General features: G+C 41.0%; 3 protein-coding genes across 6 annotated transcripts; 1 reads left to right on the plus strand and 2 right to left on the minus strand.

Moving 5' to 3' along the window:
- Nucleotides 1-57: 57 nt before the first annotated feature.
- On the minus strand, nucleotides 58-2,925 carry LOC109853958 (protein arginine N-methyltransferase 1). Of its 3 annotated transcripts, none has more exons than XM_020426573.1 (2): nucleotides 2,674-2,925; nucleotides 58-1,620 (listed from the first exon to the last, which is right to left on the minus strand). In XM_020426573.1, exons 1-2 carry the CDS (start codon nucleotides 2,737-2,739, stop codon nucleotides 523-525), a joined length of 1,164 nt encoding a protein of 387 aa, XP_020282162.1. In that variant the 5' UTR covers nucleotides 2,740-2,925; the 3' UTR covers nucleotides 58-522. The 3 variants fall into 3 exon arrangements, with proteins under 3 accessions (XP_020282162.1, XP_020282169.1, XP_020282179.1); XM_020426580.1 differs by lacking the exon at nucleotides 2,674-2,925 and adding an exon at nucleotides 2,114-2,663; XM_020426590.1 differs by lacking the exon at nucleotides 2,674-2,925 and adding an exon at nucleotides 1,950-2,003.
- Nucleotides 2,926-3,121: 196 nt separating this feature from the next.
- LOC109854646 (AT-rich interactive domain-containing protein 4B) lies at nucleotides 3,122-16,800 on the plus strand. Of its 2 annotated transcripts, XM_020427955.1 has the most exons (8): nucleotides 3,122-3,697; nucleotides 4,332-4,367; nucleotides 5,183-5,622; nucleotides 5,702-5,947; nucleotides 6,029-6,233; nucleotides 6,315-11,109; nucleotides 11,230-11,370; nucleotides 11,547-16,800. In XM_020427955.1, exons 1-8 carry the CDS (start codon nucleotides 3,692-3,694, stop codon nucleotides 11,588-11,590), a joined length of 5,913 nt encoding a protein of 1,970 aa, XP_020283544.1. In that variant the 5' UTR covers nucleotides 3,122-3,691; the 3' UTR covers nucleotides 11,591-16,800. The 2 variants fall into 2 exon arrangements, with proteins under 2 accessions (XP_020283544.1, XP_020283553.1); XM_020427964.1 differs by lacking the exon at nucleotides 4,332-4,367.
- Nucleotides 15,727-17,958, minus strand: LOC109854653. Its single transcript, XM_020427980.1, has 2 exons — nucleotides 17,475-17,958; nucleotides 15,727-17,080 (listed from the first exon to the last, which is right to left on the minus strand). Exons 1-2 carry the CDS (start codon nucleotides 17,616-17,618, stop codon nucleotides 16,898-16,900), a joined length of 327 nt encoding a protein of 108 aa, XP_020283569.1. The 5' UTR covers nucleotides 17,619-17,958; the 3' UTR covers nucleotides 15,727-16,897.
- Between the last annotated feature and the right edge of the window lie 241 nt (nucleotides 17,959-18,199).

Genomic DNA, 18,199 nt, shown 5'->3' on the forward strand with positions numbered 1-18,199 from the left:
AGCAATACATTTCGAAGACGTTGCACACAACAATAGTGATCTTGTGAAAAATTATGCGCAAAACTTCCTCTCTTGTCGTTTTTTTTTTTTTTTTTTTTTTTTTTTTTGTGATGATAAAGTATATCTCACACCACGTTTCAAATCCAATTCAGAATATTATAAATGCGACTAAATGTTTACAAATGTTACAAATGTGCTCGTGTCCGAATCGTGACACGTCCAGTATAAGAGAGAGAGTGTCTGTAAGTCATTCACATTAAATAACTAATCAGGAAGCATTCCATATTCTCTAAAATTGAAGATAAACTTACAATACTTCAAAAAAAAAAAAAAAACATAGCTCATTAATATACCATTTATCAGTACACAAATGTCCAATTGTCGTTTTTTCTTTTTTTGGGGGGGAGTTTTTTTTTTTTTTGTTTTTTCATTACATGAAGAAAGAATTTTGTAATTCGAGGTTGATTAAATGGCTTTCCATGAACTATGGATGGGAAGAAAGGTTACACAATCCACTGAATATCAGCGCATACGATAGTTGTTAGTTTCGTGTACTTGGCACAATTCCCCTTTAAAGTCCAATTGGATACTGAAGTCTAGATCCCTATAATTCCTGGCATTGGGCTTCATCGAGAAAACGCCGTATATTTCCTCCCCCTTCTTCACCGTCATGTATTCGTCGAAATAAAAGACAGTTTGCTTCCAATGTGTGTATGGCACTTCCGGTGCTGTGCTGAAGCCGATACGTTTGTGGCACTTGGTGAATTCGATGTTGAAGAATGTAACTAGCGCTTGCACATAGTCGTTTCTGCGTACTTGTAGGGTGAACGGCGACGAGAACTCCAGATCCGTCTTCTTGACCGTGTAAAGATCAACCTCCTTGATTAGGCATGCGTTCGTGACAACTTGCTTGGGATCAACAACATCTACCAGGGGCTCACTAATCGCGACTTTTCTTATGCTACTCATATCGAAACCGTATACGTCATCCCACCAATTGATTTTTTCATCCTTGTATTGTCTATCTTCAATTCCGCAGATGAAGAGAGTCGCCTTGTCGGGAAACAGCATACCTCCCTCGCAGAGCCATTTGTCTCTCGCGAAAAGCACCGTGTCCAACATCGACTCGTAGAACAGACAATAGCCCATCCACTCCGATATTATTATGTCGACCTTCTCGATTCCGTCTGGCAATGTAACTTCCTCGACCTTACCCTTAAGTATCGTTATAATATTGGAAAGATTGTTAGCCTCGACAATCTTTTCCGCGTATTCAACGATATTAGAACATTCAATACCGATGACTTTAGCCGCGCCAGCCTTGGCCGCGAACATGGAGAGAATACCGGTGCCGCAACCAATGTCAAGAACCGTCTTCCCTTTGAAAAGATGCTTATTGTGATACATGGAATTCCTGTAAGTTACAGTACGTATTTCGTCCTTCAACATTTCCTCGTGTATGCCGTAATGGGCATACGAGTCGAAGTAATAATCCCTCGAGGTCATATCGTCTACTGATACAGTCCCTCTACACGAACTGCAGGATGATGTGTTAACGGCTTTGTTCACGGCGTTGGATTCGGTGTCTGTTGCTATATCCATAGACTCCATTTTTGACTCCTGCAAAATTATATTCGCTTGTATTAGAAATTAATAAAATTTTCTTAACCGTAAATACTACTAAAACTTCAATCATCTGAAACACATCACTTCTAACGACCTAAATTTGTCTCTCTGTATTTACATCAAAAATTATTTTTCATCATTTTTCGAACATTTATTTATAAAAATTACAATTATATATTTTTTATAAGTTTGTTCGTTAGTTTCCCTCAACAATCGATTGGGTTTTCTTCTTTTCCATCGCGTTCTCTGACGCGAGAAAAAGAGATTGATTAATTAATAAATTGCGCGAACACAAGCAGCGAGTAAAGAAAAGTTGCACGCACGAGGGAAATGCTCGTTAACACAAGGCGCGCACAGCCACAGGCGTCGTGCGGAAATTACGTATCGCGCGAAATCCTCACGTTGCACACACACACACGCACACACGCACACATACACACACGCTCTTTAGACTCAAATCAACTCAATCGAGAAAAAGAATATTTACTATATTGTTCATGAGTGAGCCGAGCCTCGCAGGAAGAGAACGAATTTTTTTTTTTTTCAATTCTCTCGGAGAGAATTCGCATACGCCGGTATGTACAAAGAAACAGGACGCACGTGCCCGCCAATGCGAATGGCGTCCTCTTCAGATTGAACAGTCCGCCGCTTTGCACGCGCTATATCCCCTCGCGCTATATATCCGTTTCCGTTGTCTATATAGAAAAAACGCGGAGATGCGGACGCGAATTTTTTTGCGTTTTAAAAATCAACGGTTCTTAGCGGATACGCTAACCGCTCCGAGAAATTCGTCGCGAGACAAAAAAAAAAAAAAACATGCAATATCACTCCCGCCGAACGGCTCTGTTCCCGAGCCAAGCGGCTCCTCACTGCGAAAACTTGAGGAACAAAATACAACACTGAGGTTGACGTCCCCCCCGAGTTGCTTTGCGTCTCGACCGCGAGTATCCGCAACTTCGCGAGTGGTCACCGCGTATCGTCGACGATAATTCTCACGGAAATCAGCCGTCTTATCACCTCGTCGATAATACGTGCGGCTAAACTCACCGAGTTCTCCATGGCGTGCACGCGACTCTCGTTGATTTCTACCGGCGCCTCATCACTCGCCGCCATTTTGTTTTCTTGCGTCACAGCAGACGACCGGGCAGATGTGTCGCTAGCGGCCGGGAAAAAAGGGCGTGCTTCGCCGCCGTCCGCGGGACGTCGTCGCGGACGAGTCGAGTAACCACGTAGAAAATATAAGCCGGACGATTTTTCTTTTTGGTCCTCGAACACGGGGCGACGGACGGACGTGGAGAGGTTCACGAGACCGTTCCTGCGTCGTGTTCCCGAAGAAAATATCGCGATCGCGCGCGAAATCCAACGAGGAGACGCGAACGCGCGTGCGCGCCCTTAACAGATGGCGCTGCGCGTGGCGCCAGGTGGTGCACGCGTACGCGGATACGTCCCTGCGGCCACAGCACATCGGCCCCGAGAGGAGGGGGGGTTCTCGGGCATCGAATTTCTGCGAGAGAGAGCGGCGCGCGTGCATCGGCGGCGTTGTTACGTTCTGTTCGCGGTGAGAGTGTGCGATCGGGACGTGTGTGTGCGAAAAATTGCGTATTATCTTCCGGGCGCGGTTCGCTACTCGGCGTTTCCGCGGTAAAACTCGCGATCGTGTGTTTTTTTTCCAATTGACGTGCGAGAGACGAGAATTTCGCGTGTCCTTTAACGTTTTTCAGCGCGGGAGGAGTACGAGGGGAACTCCGCCTCCGCCGCCGTGCGTACACTACGGATCGTCCAATGAGAGCGGTTGACAAGTCTATTCGTGGTGGCGATGGGCAGGGAAAAGAGGCTCGTAATCGTCGCGCGGGGCCGAGCGTAGTGAGGAGCTCGCTGTTGTCACTTTCTCGAAGGGGGTCACGCTTTTGCGCTGTTTGCTCGCGACTTGGCACGAGCAACTCGTCCTGGATAATGTAAAGAACGACGCCTCGTCGTCCCGACCGCGTTTTCATTATTGTTCGTGAAATTGCGTCCAAAATCCGGAGTGTCCCCGAGTGTCCCCGAAATTGCGGAGCGGTGAAAGATGCTGGTGAGTAAACAGTAAGCGGAAGGAAAAATGCTCTCTCTCTCTCTCTCTCTGCGTTTTAACGTCTGACCGCCAGCTACATACAACAACAATTCACGGCCAGACTTCTCCTGGCTGCGATCTCTTGATGCATGTGCTGATAAAAGCTTTGTTCTGGACGCGCGTCCCTGGTGTTTTCGTGGGTCCCGTTGCAATACACATATTGTGTGTATTACGTGCCCGCGCCAACATATCCACGCTTTTTTTCCGCTTCTCTCTTTTTCTCTCTCTCTCTCTCTCTCTCTCTCTGTCTTTCCGCTTTTCCCTCTCACTCTCTCTCTCTCTCTCTCTCTTGCACGCGTTCACTTGTTCCTTCGCCCTCTTCTCTCTTCTCTTTTTTCTCTAGCTCTCGGTGACGATCGTTCCGGATTTCTCATCAGACGCGTTATTAATTGGTCCAAGGGACGGGAAGTTGATTTCTCCCGGAGTTTTCTTGAGCAAAAATGTGTTTTTCTTCTTTCTATAGTTTGGTGTTTTTTTTTTTTTTTTATATATATTTTTATTTGTTTTCTCGTCGAGAAACTGAATGAAAATATTTTTCCAAAGACGCTTAATGCGAAATTAAATTTAGTGTGTTAATATCTTTGTTTTCGTTTAGGAATTTTACCCGAACGACGTCTGCAACACCTCACAAGTATTATTTGATATCCTTCTTCGCCAAGATATTGTTGGGTTTTTGACAATGCCATTAGGTCCCTTTGCTTTACATTTTTTCCGGCTCAGGACTTTCGTCGCTGGATTCAAATAGAAGAATACTTCTAGATGATACATGATTTATCATTGCTACATACACCTAATCTCACAAAAGATTTACAATTAATTTTCTTCTGTTTATTTCTTTTTATTTTTTTTCTTCTGTTTATAATTCTCAGGTAAAAGTACCAATATCGAGACAGATCTCAATACTTGAACGGTTGAAAATTGTTTCACAATGATATATTATGAGGATTTAAAAATAATAAACAAAAAACGTTTATGTGAAACCATTGAATCAGATAAAAAGCAAAACTTTATATTTGAAGTAAAAAGATCTAAATGATGTGTGAAATAATGTGACATTGATACTTTTACTTTGTAACTTCTTGTTAATCTACTATATTTTTAAAAACATTGTGTTCACTATTATGTGAAATTTATATTTCTTATTTTAATTCAATTTTCTTACTTTCTTAACTCTCTGCGCATAATATTTAGCCTTTGATTAAACAAATTAAGTGTTTTTTACAAACAATTATAATTATTATGCTTTAGATCAGTGATGATTTCCTGTGGTCACTGTTGGAGAGTTAATTTATGTATACCTTAAGTTGTAATTCTAAGTTTAGTTATAAGGCTAACTTATATTTAAGTAGTTTATAAGTTAATCGTTAAAATAAGTTTTTAAAACTAAGATTGCACTAATAACATTAACAAATAGCATTATTAATGGTAAGTTTAATAATAATTTAGGGAGACGATCCACCCTCCCTATCGGTGGGTACAGAGGTCAGTGCTAAATACAAGGGTGCTTTCTGTGAAGCAAAGATACGTAAAGTAGTGAGATCAGTGAAGTGTCGAGTTACTTATAAACCTCAAGGATTAGGAACTGCTACTGTATCTGATGATCAGATAAAAGGAACCTTGAGAGTTGGCGCTTCTGTTGAAGCCAGGCATGTAGACCGGAAAGAATATGTGGAAGCTACAATTACCAAGATTCAAGACTGCAGTCAGTATACTGTAGTGTTCGATGATGGTGATATCACGACTTTGAGAAGAACTGCGCTTTGTTTAAAAAGTGGAAGACATTTTGCCGAGAGTGAAACATTGGATCAGCTTCCGTTGACTCATCCGGAACATTTTGGAAACCCCGTAATCGGAGGCAGAAGGGGTAGACGATCAAGGCAAGCGCAGTAAGTGTGAGGGGGAAGTTTGTTTCTTTTTTAAGTATTATAACAGCTTTTCTAACCAAGCTATTTCTCTGGGAAATAGGGACGAGAGCAGCGAAGATGAAGACAGTCCACCAAGAGGCACTCGCGACTCTGCTTCCAGTGGAGGTACGAAAGAGGGAATGGAAACCGAACCAGAGATTGGCAGAGTGGTCTGTGTGGAACTCGGTGACAAGAAGAAAAAAGACAATTGGTTTCCCGGTCTGGTGGTTGCACCCACTGCTCAAGATACAGTAAGAATACGAGTGAGAGATGATTATTTGGTGCGCTCGTTCAAGGATGCCAGATAGTGAGTAAACACTTTTTAATATAAGTACAAGTAATTATGTTATACAAACATTTACGCTATCTTCTTTTTTTTTGTTTTTAGCTATACCGTACCCAAGAAAGAAGCCACGGAATTCACGAAAGAATTGGTTAATAAAGTTGAAAACAGTACATTGAAGGTCGCGGTGGAAAAGGCGCTTCTCTTCTTAGAGAAAAACGAATTGCCACCTCATTGGGACAGAGACTCCTTGTTCGGACATTCTGTTTCCAGTGGCAATAGCGATTACGATGGAGAACTCGATTCAGATGTAAGATCTCTTTTTTTTTTTGTACGCAACAATAATTATACAAATTATATATATATATATATGTATGATCTTTCTCTCCAGAGTTCGGACGACGAGCCGCGCGAGGAAAAGGATCATTTTGTGGCACAACTGTACAAATTCATGGATGATCGTGGAACGCCTATCAATGTTTGCCCGATGATCGGAACTAAAGATATAGATTTGTACCGTCTCTTTCGGGCGGTGCAGAAATTAGGTGGTTACAATCGCGTCACGAATCAGAATCAATGGAAGGTCATAACGCGGCGACTGAACTTTTCGATGCAAAATTCCGGGCCTATGCACAATCACGTGAAGCAGGCTTATAAGAAATTCTTGCACTCGTTCGAGGACTTTTATAGAAAGTTGGGCTGCACCATGGTGAATCATCCGCGAAGCAGCGCGCGTAAACAGCGTCCCGGAAGAAGTTTGATTCGCGACAAAGACAGAAATACGCCTGTACCGCAGCAAACAACACCGGCACAAGTGAAGAACGATAAGGACGAAGACGAGAAGAAAGTCGCGGACGATGAGAAAAAGGAGAAGAAGGAAGTCAAGAAGGAGGTGAAAGAAGAGGAGGTGGTGAAGGTGAAGAAAAAAGAAGAAACCGAAGGAAACGGCAGCGGCCAGGAAAGTGACGTCAATGTCGAGGGTGACGCGGAGTCAACTTCCACTAATGAAAAATCGCAAAAACCAACCGCGCAGATATCCACATTATCCCCGACATCCAGCGGCAATGTTGCTGCGTCGTCCAGCAGTCGAAGCAAGTCAAAAAGCAAAGAGGACACCAAAAAGAAGACGGTCGAGAAGAAGAAAACGGAAACCAAAAAACAAGAGAAGAAAGACGAAAAGCTGAAGGAAGAGGAGGCTACTAAAACGAGGTCTAAGGCAAAGGACGATACTGTGAAAAATAAAGGCGTTTCCGAGGGAAGGGAATCGCGAACACCGTCCGGAGAAGCGGAGAAGAAACCGTTGTCGAAGCAGCGACGTTTGACGGATGAGGAATTGAAGAAGCGTGGGAGAAAACGCAAAGACAATGAGGCGGAAAAATCTCGCACAACGGACGAACAACCTACGGACACCGCTCCCAGCTACAAAGGTCCCGTGGAGTGTGGCGATAAACTGAAGGTGTACTACGGTCCAACGCACGAATCCAAATACACTTACGAAGCTAAGGTTATCGAGATAGAAAAGGACGGTCCGGAACCGGTGTATCTTGTGCATTATACAGGCTGGAACACCAGGTACGACGAGTGGATCAAAGCGTCAAGAATCGCTCAGAATTTCACGCAAGCTCAAAGCAGAGTAAAGCGTGTCAAAGGTAATCAAACTCCCCAGCCCCAAACTAGCGGCGCGAGTCTGTCCAACAACGCTGGGAATAAATCAAAAAGTACTTGCAGTTCGAGCGTCAATGTGGCACAAAGCCGCCGCCGAGCTCAAAGCGTAGCTCCCACATCTACTTCAAGCGCTGTTCCGTCAACGCCAACGTCCACGAAGGAAGTTAAGAAGGACGACAAGGATAAAGAAACGACGACGCAACCAATCAGATCGACCACTCCGTTGTCTGCCGTGAGCTCCAGCTCTAGAACCAAGAGCCCCGCCACGCCTGTCAACAATCGACAAACCAGAACAGCGAGAAATGCGGAACTGTCTGGTATAGAACAACAACGAAGACGGACCCGAAGAACGTCGGGACACACGGACGTGTCCGTCGCGTCTGAGAGCGAGGACAGCGAGGATTACGAGTCCGACACCGTTGAGCTCGAGCAAACGAAGACCAGATTGAGAGGCACCGAGGAGAGAAAAGCGAGGAAGGAAGCGCGAAGCAAACTGGAAGAAAGAGTTAAAACGGAGGATGTGAGCGACGCCGAGGACGAGAAGGACAATCTAGACGAGCCGCGCAAGGCGGGTAGACGTTTGAGAAGAACGCCTGGCAAGTCACAAGGTATTAAATCCGAACCGGATAGCGATCAGGAGGAACAACCGAGAGGTCGAGATTTCGATCTCAATCAGATACGATCTGAGTTGAAAGGTTTCGACAAAGCGGTTAAGTTGGAAATAATCAGACCGAAACCCGAGCCTGAGGACGAAATCAAACTGGACGAGAAAGAGACTGCGATCTCGATATCGCCCAAGTTGGAGAAGACCGTCGAGTCTCCGAAAGTGGAGGCCGTTGTTGAGAGTAAGGCCGAGAGCACGGAGGACATATACGAGTTCAAAGAACCGGAACCGTTCGAATTCGAAGTAAGAAACAAAAGAGATACCAGCAGCGAGAAGGATAAATTGAAGAAAAGGGTGTTCGACGATGAGCCCAAGAGTCCGAAGAAGAAGCAGAGAACGTCGATTGCGACGCCGGTGACGAAAGAGACGAACAAATCGGAACCGTCCGCGGATGACGCTCGGAAGATGACAAAAAAATTATTCGGCAGAAAGTCCGACGACGCGGTGTCGGCCGAGGCAGCGGCTCTTCATAAACTCTCGTCGGACAAACAACCCGCCGCGAGCGAACCGTGTAAGACGTGCGCGACTGGTGGAAATTACGGCAAGGTGCAGCAGCAGTGTGTAACGTGCGACGTCAAGTCCTTCAGAAAATTCACGCCTAAGTTCGCAAAAGACACGAGCGTTAAGGAACCGGTCGGTTCCTTAAATCTTTTGTTCAACGATTTACCGACGTACGACGAGAACGCGCGCGACGACTCGGAGGATCGTCTGATAATCTCGGAAAATGAAGTTCCGCTCGAGCAAGAGAACCCGTTTACGACTTATCAAAACGTTCAGTTTCACAGCGGCGAATCGACAAGCGCGACGGAATCAAATAAGAACGAAGTAATCTTGTCAAAGATCCCGAAGATTCACGAAGAAACGACAGCCAATACGAGCACCACCAGCAGCACCACCATCACCACCACCACCACCACCAAACCGACTAATCTGTTGGAACAGAAACAGAGTCAAGTCAAATCGTCACCCGGAAAGATCGAGCAACAACTGCAGGATCTAAAGATGCTGGAATCGAAAATAATCAGTCCGATATTGCCGTCGATCGTGACACCTCCGGCGCCCATAAGCGCGAGGTTGCCAGCGACGTCCACGATCGAGGAAAAGCTGTCGGCCGCTGCTATGGCGTTTCGTAACAAAACTAAAGACAGAAAATCTCCGGTCGAGGACGCGCCTGATCCTGTGCGCAAGGTGATCAAAGAATCGTCTAAGAAATTAGACGCTCCTGTTGTACCAAAAAGCAAAGACTCGGATCGCGGTTTATCCAAGACCGAGCTTGCAGACGACAAAAAGGAAGAGAAGGACGAGATCTTCGATCAGGATCTTCGCAAGGAAATTATAGGAGACTTCGTTAAGCAGAAGGAAGAAGAGCTGCAGCAGTTGAAGTTGAAGAAAGACGCGGAATCGAAGAAATTCATTGAGACAAAATCCATTGAGCACAAGATAAAGTTGCAAGAAATTACGAGGGAACGGAGAGACGAAAGCAACTGGAAATTCATCGAGAGCGAGGATCATAAGAAGTTCGAAGACGAATATTCATCGAGCGACAAAGAGAAGGACAGAATTGAGGATCATAAGAAACAACAAGTCAGCCAGGATATTGTGGATTCCACGGACAGTAGCGATTCGGAACAGAGGCTTGTAATAGACAACGAGGAACCGCAAGACGTAACTTCTACAACGTCCAATTGCGACGTAAAGCTGAGAGAGGAATTGGATTGTCTGCAGGACAGCACGCAAGACAGATACTCCAAGACGCAAATACCGAAGACTTTGCAGAATGTTCAACAACGGCAGCAGCAGGAGTTAACGGAATCAACGGAGTTAGCGGAATCAATGGAATCCGCGGAATCCAAAGCTGCTCTAACGCCCGCGCTCAAGACGGACGAAGAGGGTGAGACAATGAATTCGCTGTTGTGCGAGGAGGAGATACCTGGTTCACCTACGCCGCCGTCCGAGAACACCGAGCAGACCAGTGTCGGTCCTTCGGGCAGTCCACCGAGAAACGAGACGACGGAAAGCAGCATAGTGTTGATGGAAATGCCTTTCGCGAGTGCGCCAACATCCGGTCAGAGTACAACGAGCAGTAGCACGGTCGCTACTCTCAGCATGGCACTGCCGAAGACTGTCGAGGCCTCGATACCCATTCCTCTACCGATGCAGCAGAACGTGGCGTCCCTGAACTTGCGCCAGCAGCAACAGCAACAACATCAACAGCCACATCAGCAGCCGCACCAGCAGCAGCAACATCAGCAGCACGTGCCGGCTTTGATACCGCCGCAAGAGAGAGTACCGAGGAGAGAGAGCAACGACGCCGCGCCAGTCATGGATAACACACCACCCACCACTCCCGACTCGAGCATTTCCAACATCTCGGGTTCACCCAGAGAGGAGAGAACCGGTGGTTCGTCGCCGACTTCCGAGGACATCAAGCTCAATCGCGACAGCTCGGAGGCGGACAACGATAGCGCGGGAAAAGGCCCGGGTTCGAGCGAGGACGACACCTTGCCAAATTCGGAGAACAACTCCGCCGACAGAATTCCCAAACCGCCCCCGAAACGCTCGATCGAATACAGTCACACGGTCGACAATCAGTCGCCCAAGAAACGCAAGAAGAGCAGAAAACATTCGGAGAATGGTGGCGGTAATGTCATGACGAAGAAAACCGGCAGACAGAACGGTAGGCAAGGTAGATACGGAGCCGGGAGCGACAGCGACGACACCAGCGAAGGATCGAACCTGTGCGGGGTGAACTCCGCGCCGTCGACTCAACCCAACACTATCACTAATGTTACCGATCTCAGTACTTACTCGTCGAGATCACCGAGGCCGACGAAGTATAATTTTTACGTCGAATTGGGTACGTGATCGTCAGCAGTCTTTTTGATTGACTTTAGTGTAAAAAACTCTCAAAATTAAAAAAATATTCTAAAAATTCAATATTCCTGTCTTTTCACATGCTATTATTTTATCTTTACAGATCCCGAATTGGATGGTAGTCAGAGAATAGCTGTGCTACAGCAGAAGTTGACCGAATTGCGGAAAACGTACAATGTTGTGAAGGCTGAACTTGCTGCTATAGAAAGACGTCGGAAAAAATTACGAAGGCGGGAACGAGAAGGTTTGTTGATTGTTGAATAGTTTTTCGCAATACGAACTTTTTTTAATAAGTTGTGAAAAATCATTTTGTTAAACTGTCGCCAGTAACTTGGACGATCTTTTAAATTCGCAAAAAAAGAAAAACAAAATACACGTGTGAGAGATATTCTACTAACTTGAACGTTCCGATTGTTTCAGCGATGAAAGCCGCTAAAGCAGAAATGCAGCAAGCTTGTTCGTGATAAGCACTGTTAGGAGAAAGATCGATCTTTCGCGAGTATTAGACTACTCGATCTCGAAGAATTATTTAAAAAAAAACATAACATCTCTACGGGCAAATATGCAATCACACTCTCATGACAAAAACAAAACAAAAATGACAAAACCAATCCAATCAACAACGGACAAATACAACGAGATATAATCCAAGAACCTTTAACAGTAAATAGAGAGATAAAGAAAAGTGAGGCTCTTGCGTTATATTTTGTTTTGTTGTTTTTACGACCTTCTACATATATAGTGTAATTATCTAATATATATATAATGCAATTTTTCGCAATGCCCCCTGTGTGCACGTTCTCTTTATATAAATTACATTTATAAGAACAACTGTAGATATAGAGACGTAAGATTTTAGCACGTTGGGAAAAGATGTTCATAACAATTATATAACATTCATATACGCGCGCGGTATTATTACTGTACATTATTTAGTTACACACAAAAAGGATCATAATTTAAATTAAAAAAAAAAATAAAAAAAAAAAAAGTTTTTCCTTGATTTTATCACTTAAGGTGCTCAGATAAAAAGTACAAATTACCAAATCTGATATTCGTTTTTCATTTACTTTTTTTTCTTTTTTTTTTCTTTTTATTAAAACAGCTGGAAATAATGTTATTGATAGTATGTTATATTATAAAGACACACACACACAACATCTTCACACACTCTTTCACATACATACACACACATCTTGGGAACAAGTAATCATCTAAGCTGGCTATCATTTCTCTGTTTCTCGAATACGATTTTATGCCGATTGCAGTTGAGCTGTTTTCACAGCACATTACAGGAAACAAACTCAAAAGACAAACAGTGTAAAGACTATAATAATTAATCGGTGATCAACAGCAACTGCATAGTACGAACTTTGCGTGTTTATATATATATACATATATATATATATATATATATAATGTAAATATATATATATAAATTAAAAAAAAAAAAATAAAAACAAAAACGAACTAGTAAAATCATGTTGTGAAATATTGGCGCATGGCACACGCAGAGGGGAATATTGTGTATTCTCGTCTAATAAAATAATTATCGCGATTTTATAGACTTGCTTATACACACATGAGAGACAATTTTTGCTTTTGTATGTACATATGTACACATACACACACGCACATACACATGCGTGTGAGTGTGTATTTAACGACGTTTGTACGATGAAGAGTGCGTTAAGACTTTGTATATTAATTAATACATGTGGGAAATATATGGGCGCGATTGCTAACTGCTAAACGAAGAAGAAGACGAAAACAAAAACTTTCTCTGTTTTAATTTATATACGCATATAGATATAGCTCTGTTACAAGCGATATTTTACACACACGCTAATTTGGTACAACAATCATTACGTTATTATTAACACGTAGAAACAGTTTTTTTACTGAAACATAAGTGATATTGCGTTCTCGTTTCCTTTCTCGGTTGTTGTTTTTTTTTCTTTTGTTTTTCACACACCACTTGTGCGGCAATTTTTATCTGCGTGAGTGCAGCTCAACGATATCTATCAATCTACTTAAAATGTCCATCATTCTTGCTCTGCCACTGTGCTTTATTCATCATTTCGACAGATTGTCACGTAATATTCACGGGGTACAGTGCGTCGCGATTGGACTCGTCAGAGATGCATTTATATTTTCTATTTCGATACGCCGATTCCAGATGAGAAAAAAAAAAAAACCATTTTAATATGCAAACCCACGAATGGTATTTAATTTTAAGAAAACACTACGCGAATCAAATGTGCAAGTTATAAATTTGTAAGAAAAACAAAAAATACAAAACAGGCTAAAAAAAAGAGAATAAAATTTTATATATATAGAATATCATACATATATAACATATATTTTTTTATAAGAAGTCGAATATGTGAATATGTGCTTTATGGTATTGAAAAAAAAAAAAAAGAAAAACAAACGTTGATACGAGAAAATAAAAAAAAAACAAACGAAAGAAATTGGACTCTTCTTAACACATTGTACATAAGTTTTACATTGCGTGTGTTTGCATTGCGTGTGTTTACAATTGTTCGATAGTCGACGTCTCAGCCTGCGCTGTATAATATATGGTTTCACAAATGTTGCAGTAGCATACGCGCATAACAATATGTTTTGAGAAGAGCGGAGGATGCATTTAGAGAGAATTTACATATTTAATATTATATTATTCGCAAGTTTAGAATCTTCTATTGTGATGCGCGAAAAATAAAATTTATCAAATGAGAGACACGGTAAATGTTGGCAATTGCACATTTTAACGTTATACACATTTACGTCGCGCGAAATGATACGTCATTTATGTACTAAACATAAGTGGATAAGATGTGATCGACGTGCTGATACACGTGACATGTTGAATATAAAAACATTTTTTTTAAATTATTTTAAAAAAGTAAATTTTCTAATTTTATACATCAAAACTCTATGAAGATTTTTCGGACAGAAGTCAAAAAATTTATGATTGTTATTTATGTTGTTCGTTTTTTTTATGAGAGATCTAATTTATGTATTTCGTTTCTTGTTTTGCGCAGTTTTCGTGCATAGTCTAAAAAATTAAAACTTGATGAAGTAAAAAGTAACAGGTTATACACAAAGCTGCTATTGGAGGAAGAAAGTGCGTTGCAATAATATTGAATGTTTAAATTTAATATATCTGTTGTGTTATTTTAAGTGAGCAATTTAACGATAAAAAAAATATACATATACATATATATATATACATATTATGTGCAAAATTGTACATTGTGACAATCCAAATCACTTGGAGCTATATGTGTAAAAAAGTACTAAAACCAGAAAAGGGTGACACTGCAATTTGAAACAAAAACTTGTACAAAGAAGTGAAAAGAGAGAAAAATTAAGTTATATATCTTAATAAGAAGAATGTCTATACGCATTGTGGCAAGTATTAAAGATAAATGCATCCTCGTCTTCTGAAAACAAATTTATTCTTCCTGTAAATCATACGTTACATGTGAAATAGTACGTATAATAAGCACAAGGCGAACTTGTATCGCCGAAAGCAGCATGAGTAATATTGTTTCTCGTAACATTTAACTACTTGTCAGTAAGTATTATCGTTAAGAAATAAATCTATTGTCCTGACAGAAAAAAAAAAAAAAAAAATGACGACTCTGTGTTGAATTTTGATCGTCGGAACTCCTGAAATCCATTCCTCATTTATGTGAGTTCTGGTTTGTTTCATTTTTTTTTTGTTTACGTTTTTTATCGGTATAAAAAAGAAACACACTCTTGTTATACGTGTTGTTTATTATTATACTGTGGCTTACAAATGAAAATAAACGGATTAAGAGTACGTGTAAAAGTTACACACAAAACTACCAATGGTTCTGGTAGATTTGTGTCAACGTTTGTGTTAGTACATGTATAATTATATAAATATATTCACATTATTTTATATATATATATATATACTTATGTATATGTGTGTGTATATATATATATATGTTTCGCATTCATACTAAACAGTTAAACTGTTCTTTATATAAATGGGATTAATTAATTAACATACTAGTGCACCATATAAATAAAAAAACGCATAATATACAACATATATATGTTTTCTTCCAACTTCTCTCATGTAATATAGCGAATAATAAGAGATTTTTATATTTATATAATGAAAAGAGTAATGACTAAAATCACGTGATATATATATGTATATATATATGTTTGTTTTTAACGCGTTATTATAAGTTAATAATTTTATATTTTTCCTTAACAAATTTTACGTTCGTATTTTTTTAATCTTACATTTTCTATTGTACCAGCAAATTTCTCATTATTTAATTGTATCGCAAAGAGAGTTTTTGGTGAATATATATATATATATATGTATATATATTTATTTTTATACGCCAGCAAAACTCTCTTGTTTTCAATTACGTTAACGAGATACACCGCCAACAATATCGTTAAAAAAAAAAACGCAAATTTAAAAAGATGTACTAAAAAAAGTATCTTCTTAGAGGAGAAAGAGCAATAACTTCATATTTATAATAGCACACGATGATAAGAGATATACTGGGTACTGTGTAGATCAATGAAGAAAGATTTACAGCAGTAAGATTCGCAAATGTGATATAATTTCAAAAATACAAAAAACACATTTATTTAAAGCAAAATTGGACGTCAAATTTTGCATTCAATTGGAGAATTTGTTTTCCTATGTATAATTTAGCTTAACATATTGTTACAATGATTAGAGTTTGATTGGAGCATTTGAAGTTTGCACTTGTCGCAGATATTGATAAATTTGAACCAATAATTTTCTTTCTATAACAGATTAATCGAAACCGCGTGATAATGTTTCCTTTGTTATTTTATATTAAATTAAATTTTGAACATGTCCATTGTATTATCGCCAGCGACAATTGTGCATTCTCTTACATTAAGAAACAAAGAAAAGCTTTCGACAGATAAAAGCTAAACACGCACATTATGTATATATTATTATATTTAATTTAGTATTTTGATTATTATAATAATAATAATATTAACAACAATATTATAGCATTTTATGCCCGTAAGAAAAATTTTGTCAGTGAATCCGTTCACGGAACACATCTAAAAAAATCTCTCTCTTTCTCTCTTAAAATTATCAAATGAATATAATATATTATATGAATATATGTATATATATATATATATGTATATATATTCGATTATTTTAACATTATTGCGCTCGCCCAGAACATTTCACATTCAAAGTATCACTCTTTACAAACTAGCTTATTAATCGTTTTTACTGACCACAATTGAGACAAAGAAATTCAAATATGACACTGTCTGAGATTGATAAAGTTGGCTGGTTCCTATCTCACATCACATGTGTGTAAATGTATAAATATAAAAAGCAAGACATATATCCAAATTTATTTCTCGACATTCACGATCAGCCAGTTGTACAATGTTCAGTGCCAACATTTTTGGTTTTGTTCGCTCGCAAACAAAAAAATGTGCAACTGTAAAATGTGAAAGCATCGCGTGTTACATGAACAAAAAAGTAACTTGACATGGACAAGGTAATTGTCTTTACTTCACGCACACAAACACACCCTCTGTATACGTTTTGTTTACACGTCTTCTCTCATTCACCGAACCGATTTAGCTTAAATAATAACGAGAAAAAAAAAAATAATAATAATACAGAAATCAATCCGATCTCTCGACGAAGTGGCGCGTTGAGCGAATTAGAAAGATGTTCTCTAGTTTCCATTGCACGTAAAGCTGGGCTAGACATCGGGTAGAGATCTGTCGATTGGCGTCGTGTATGAGGACGCCCCCGCAGCCGCCTTGTTGTCCGTGTTCAGTTTCTGCCTGGTGAACATTATCTGTTCCATTAGCTCGTGATGGGCCTCTAATCGCTCGATGCAGTGCAAGCATGCGGTCTTTGGCAGCGGGTCGTTCATATTTATCTGCAACACAACCACACAGAACTTGTACAAACAGTTTTTAATTCATGTGAGAGAGTAAAAATCATCAATAAATAACACAATAATTTCGAAATATCAGAGCAGAGACGACATATACCCAATCGGTGTGTCTTACATATCTCATGTAGAGAACAGTGTGTACGTTCTCCGCTTATGCAAGATGAACAACTTAAAGACTGTGAGACTTGTATCAAAAGAAGGAGCGCAAGAGCGTCCGGAAAATTTCAAACATTCATTTGCGAAGCGGGTTTCGCATCGGCTTGAGGGGATGCGAGGATCTTCTCTCAAATGAGATGAAAACTGAGAGTTACTAATGAGATACAGAGAAACGCGGAAAACAAAAATTCAATTGCGGAATCGCTCGATGGCGATTTACCGAGATCGGCAGGTAGGTGTTGATCTTCTCGGCGAGTTTCATCCTCTCGCCCTCCTCGCCGTAGATGTGGATCACGAACCGATTCATCTTACTGCAGAGCCTGCATATGAACCCCGTGATCACGGCCTTATCCGTGCTGCCCATCTTCTCCTCGGTGTGTGCGGTGTGTTATTTTTTTTTTTTTTTTTTTTCTGCACACAGACTGCCGCCTTCCTCGCGTTAAACGTTCGCGCGACGTGTTCTCGCACAAACAGCGACTCGAAACGACGGGGTCTCCTCTCGCGAACCACACGGGGATCACACGGCGGACGATCGGCGGACGTGCGCGATTTCTTCTTTTGAGATCTTCAGAGTTTTGTTTATTACAGACTCCGCCGAACAGCAGCGCGCTCCGAGCAATGCCTCCGAACGTCTCAGGAACGTAGGTCGGCTCCGCGCGCTCCCTCCGGTATATTATTATTATTATTGTTATTATTGTTATTATTATTCCGGGCCACCCCCCCTGCGTTACCCCGCGGCGCGCAGTGTTTTCGAACACGGCGGCAAGCCTCGATTTTTCTTTTATTCGAGCGTCGCGTCGCAAAAAAAAAAAGAAAAAAAAACGAACGCAATCTCTCCCTCTCTCTTTATCGGGTGCAACAAATTTGTACAATCCTGGCGATCGCGATTGAAAAGAAAGCGTTGTCGAAAAGCACAGCCCCGGGGGAGAGACGGAGAAGAATCAG

The sequence above is a fragment of the Pseudomyrmex gracilis genome, unplaced genomic scaffold, assembly GCF_002006095.1.
Source record: "Pseudomyrmex gracilis isolate BER0280 unplaced genomic scaffold, ASM200609v1 scaffold_2, whole genome shotgun sequence".
In the NCBI taxonomy this organism is placed as follows: domain Eukaryota; kingdom Metazoa; phylum Arthropoda; class Insecta; order Hymenoptera; family Formicidae; genus Pseudomyrmex; species Pseudomyrmex gracilis.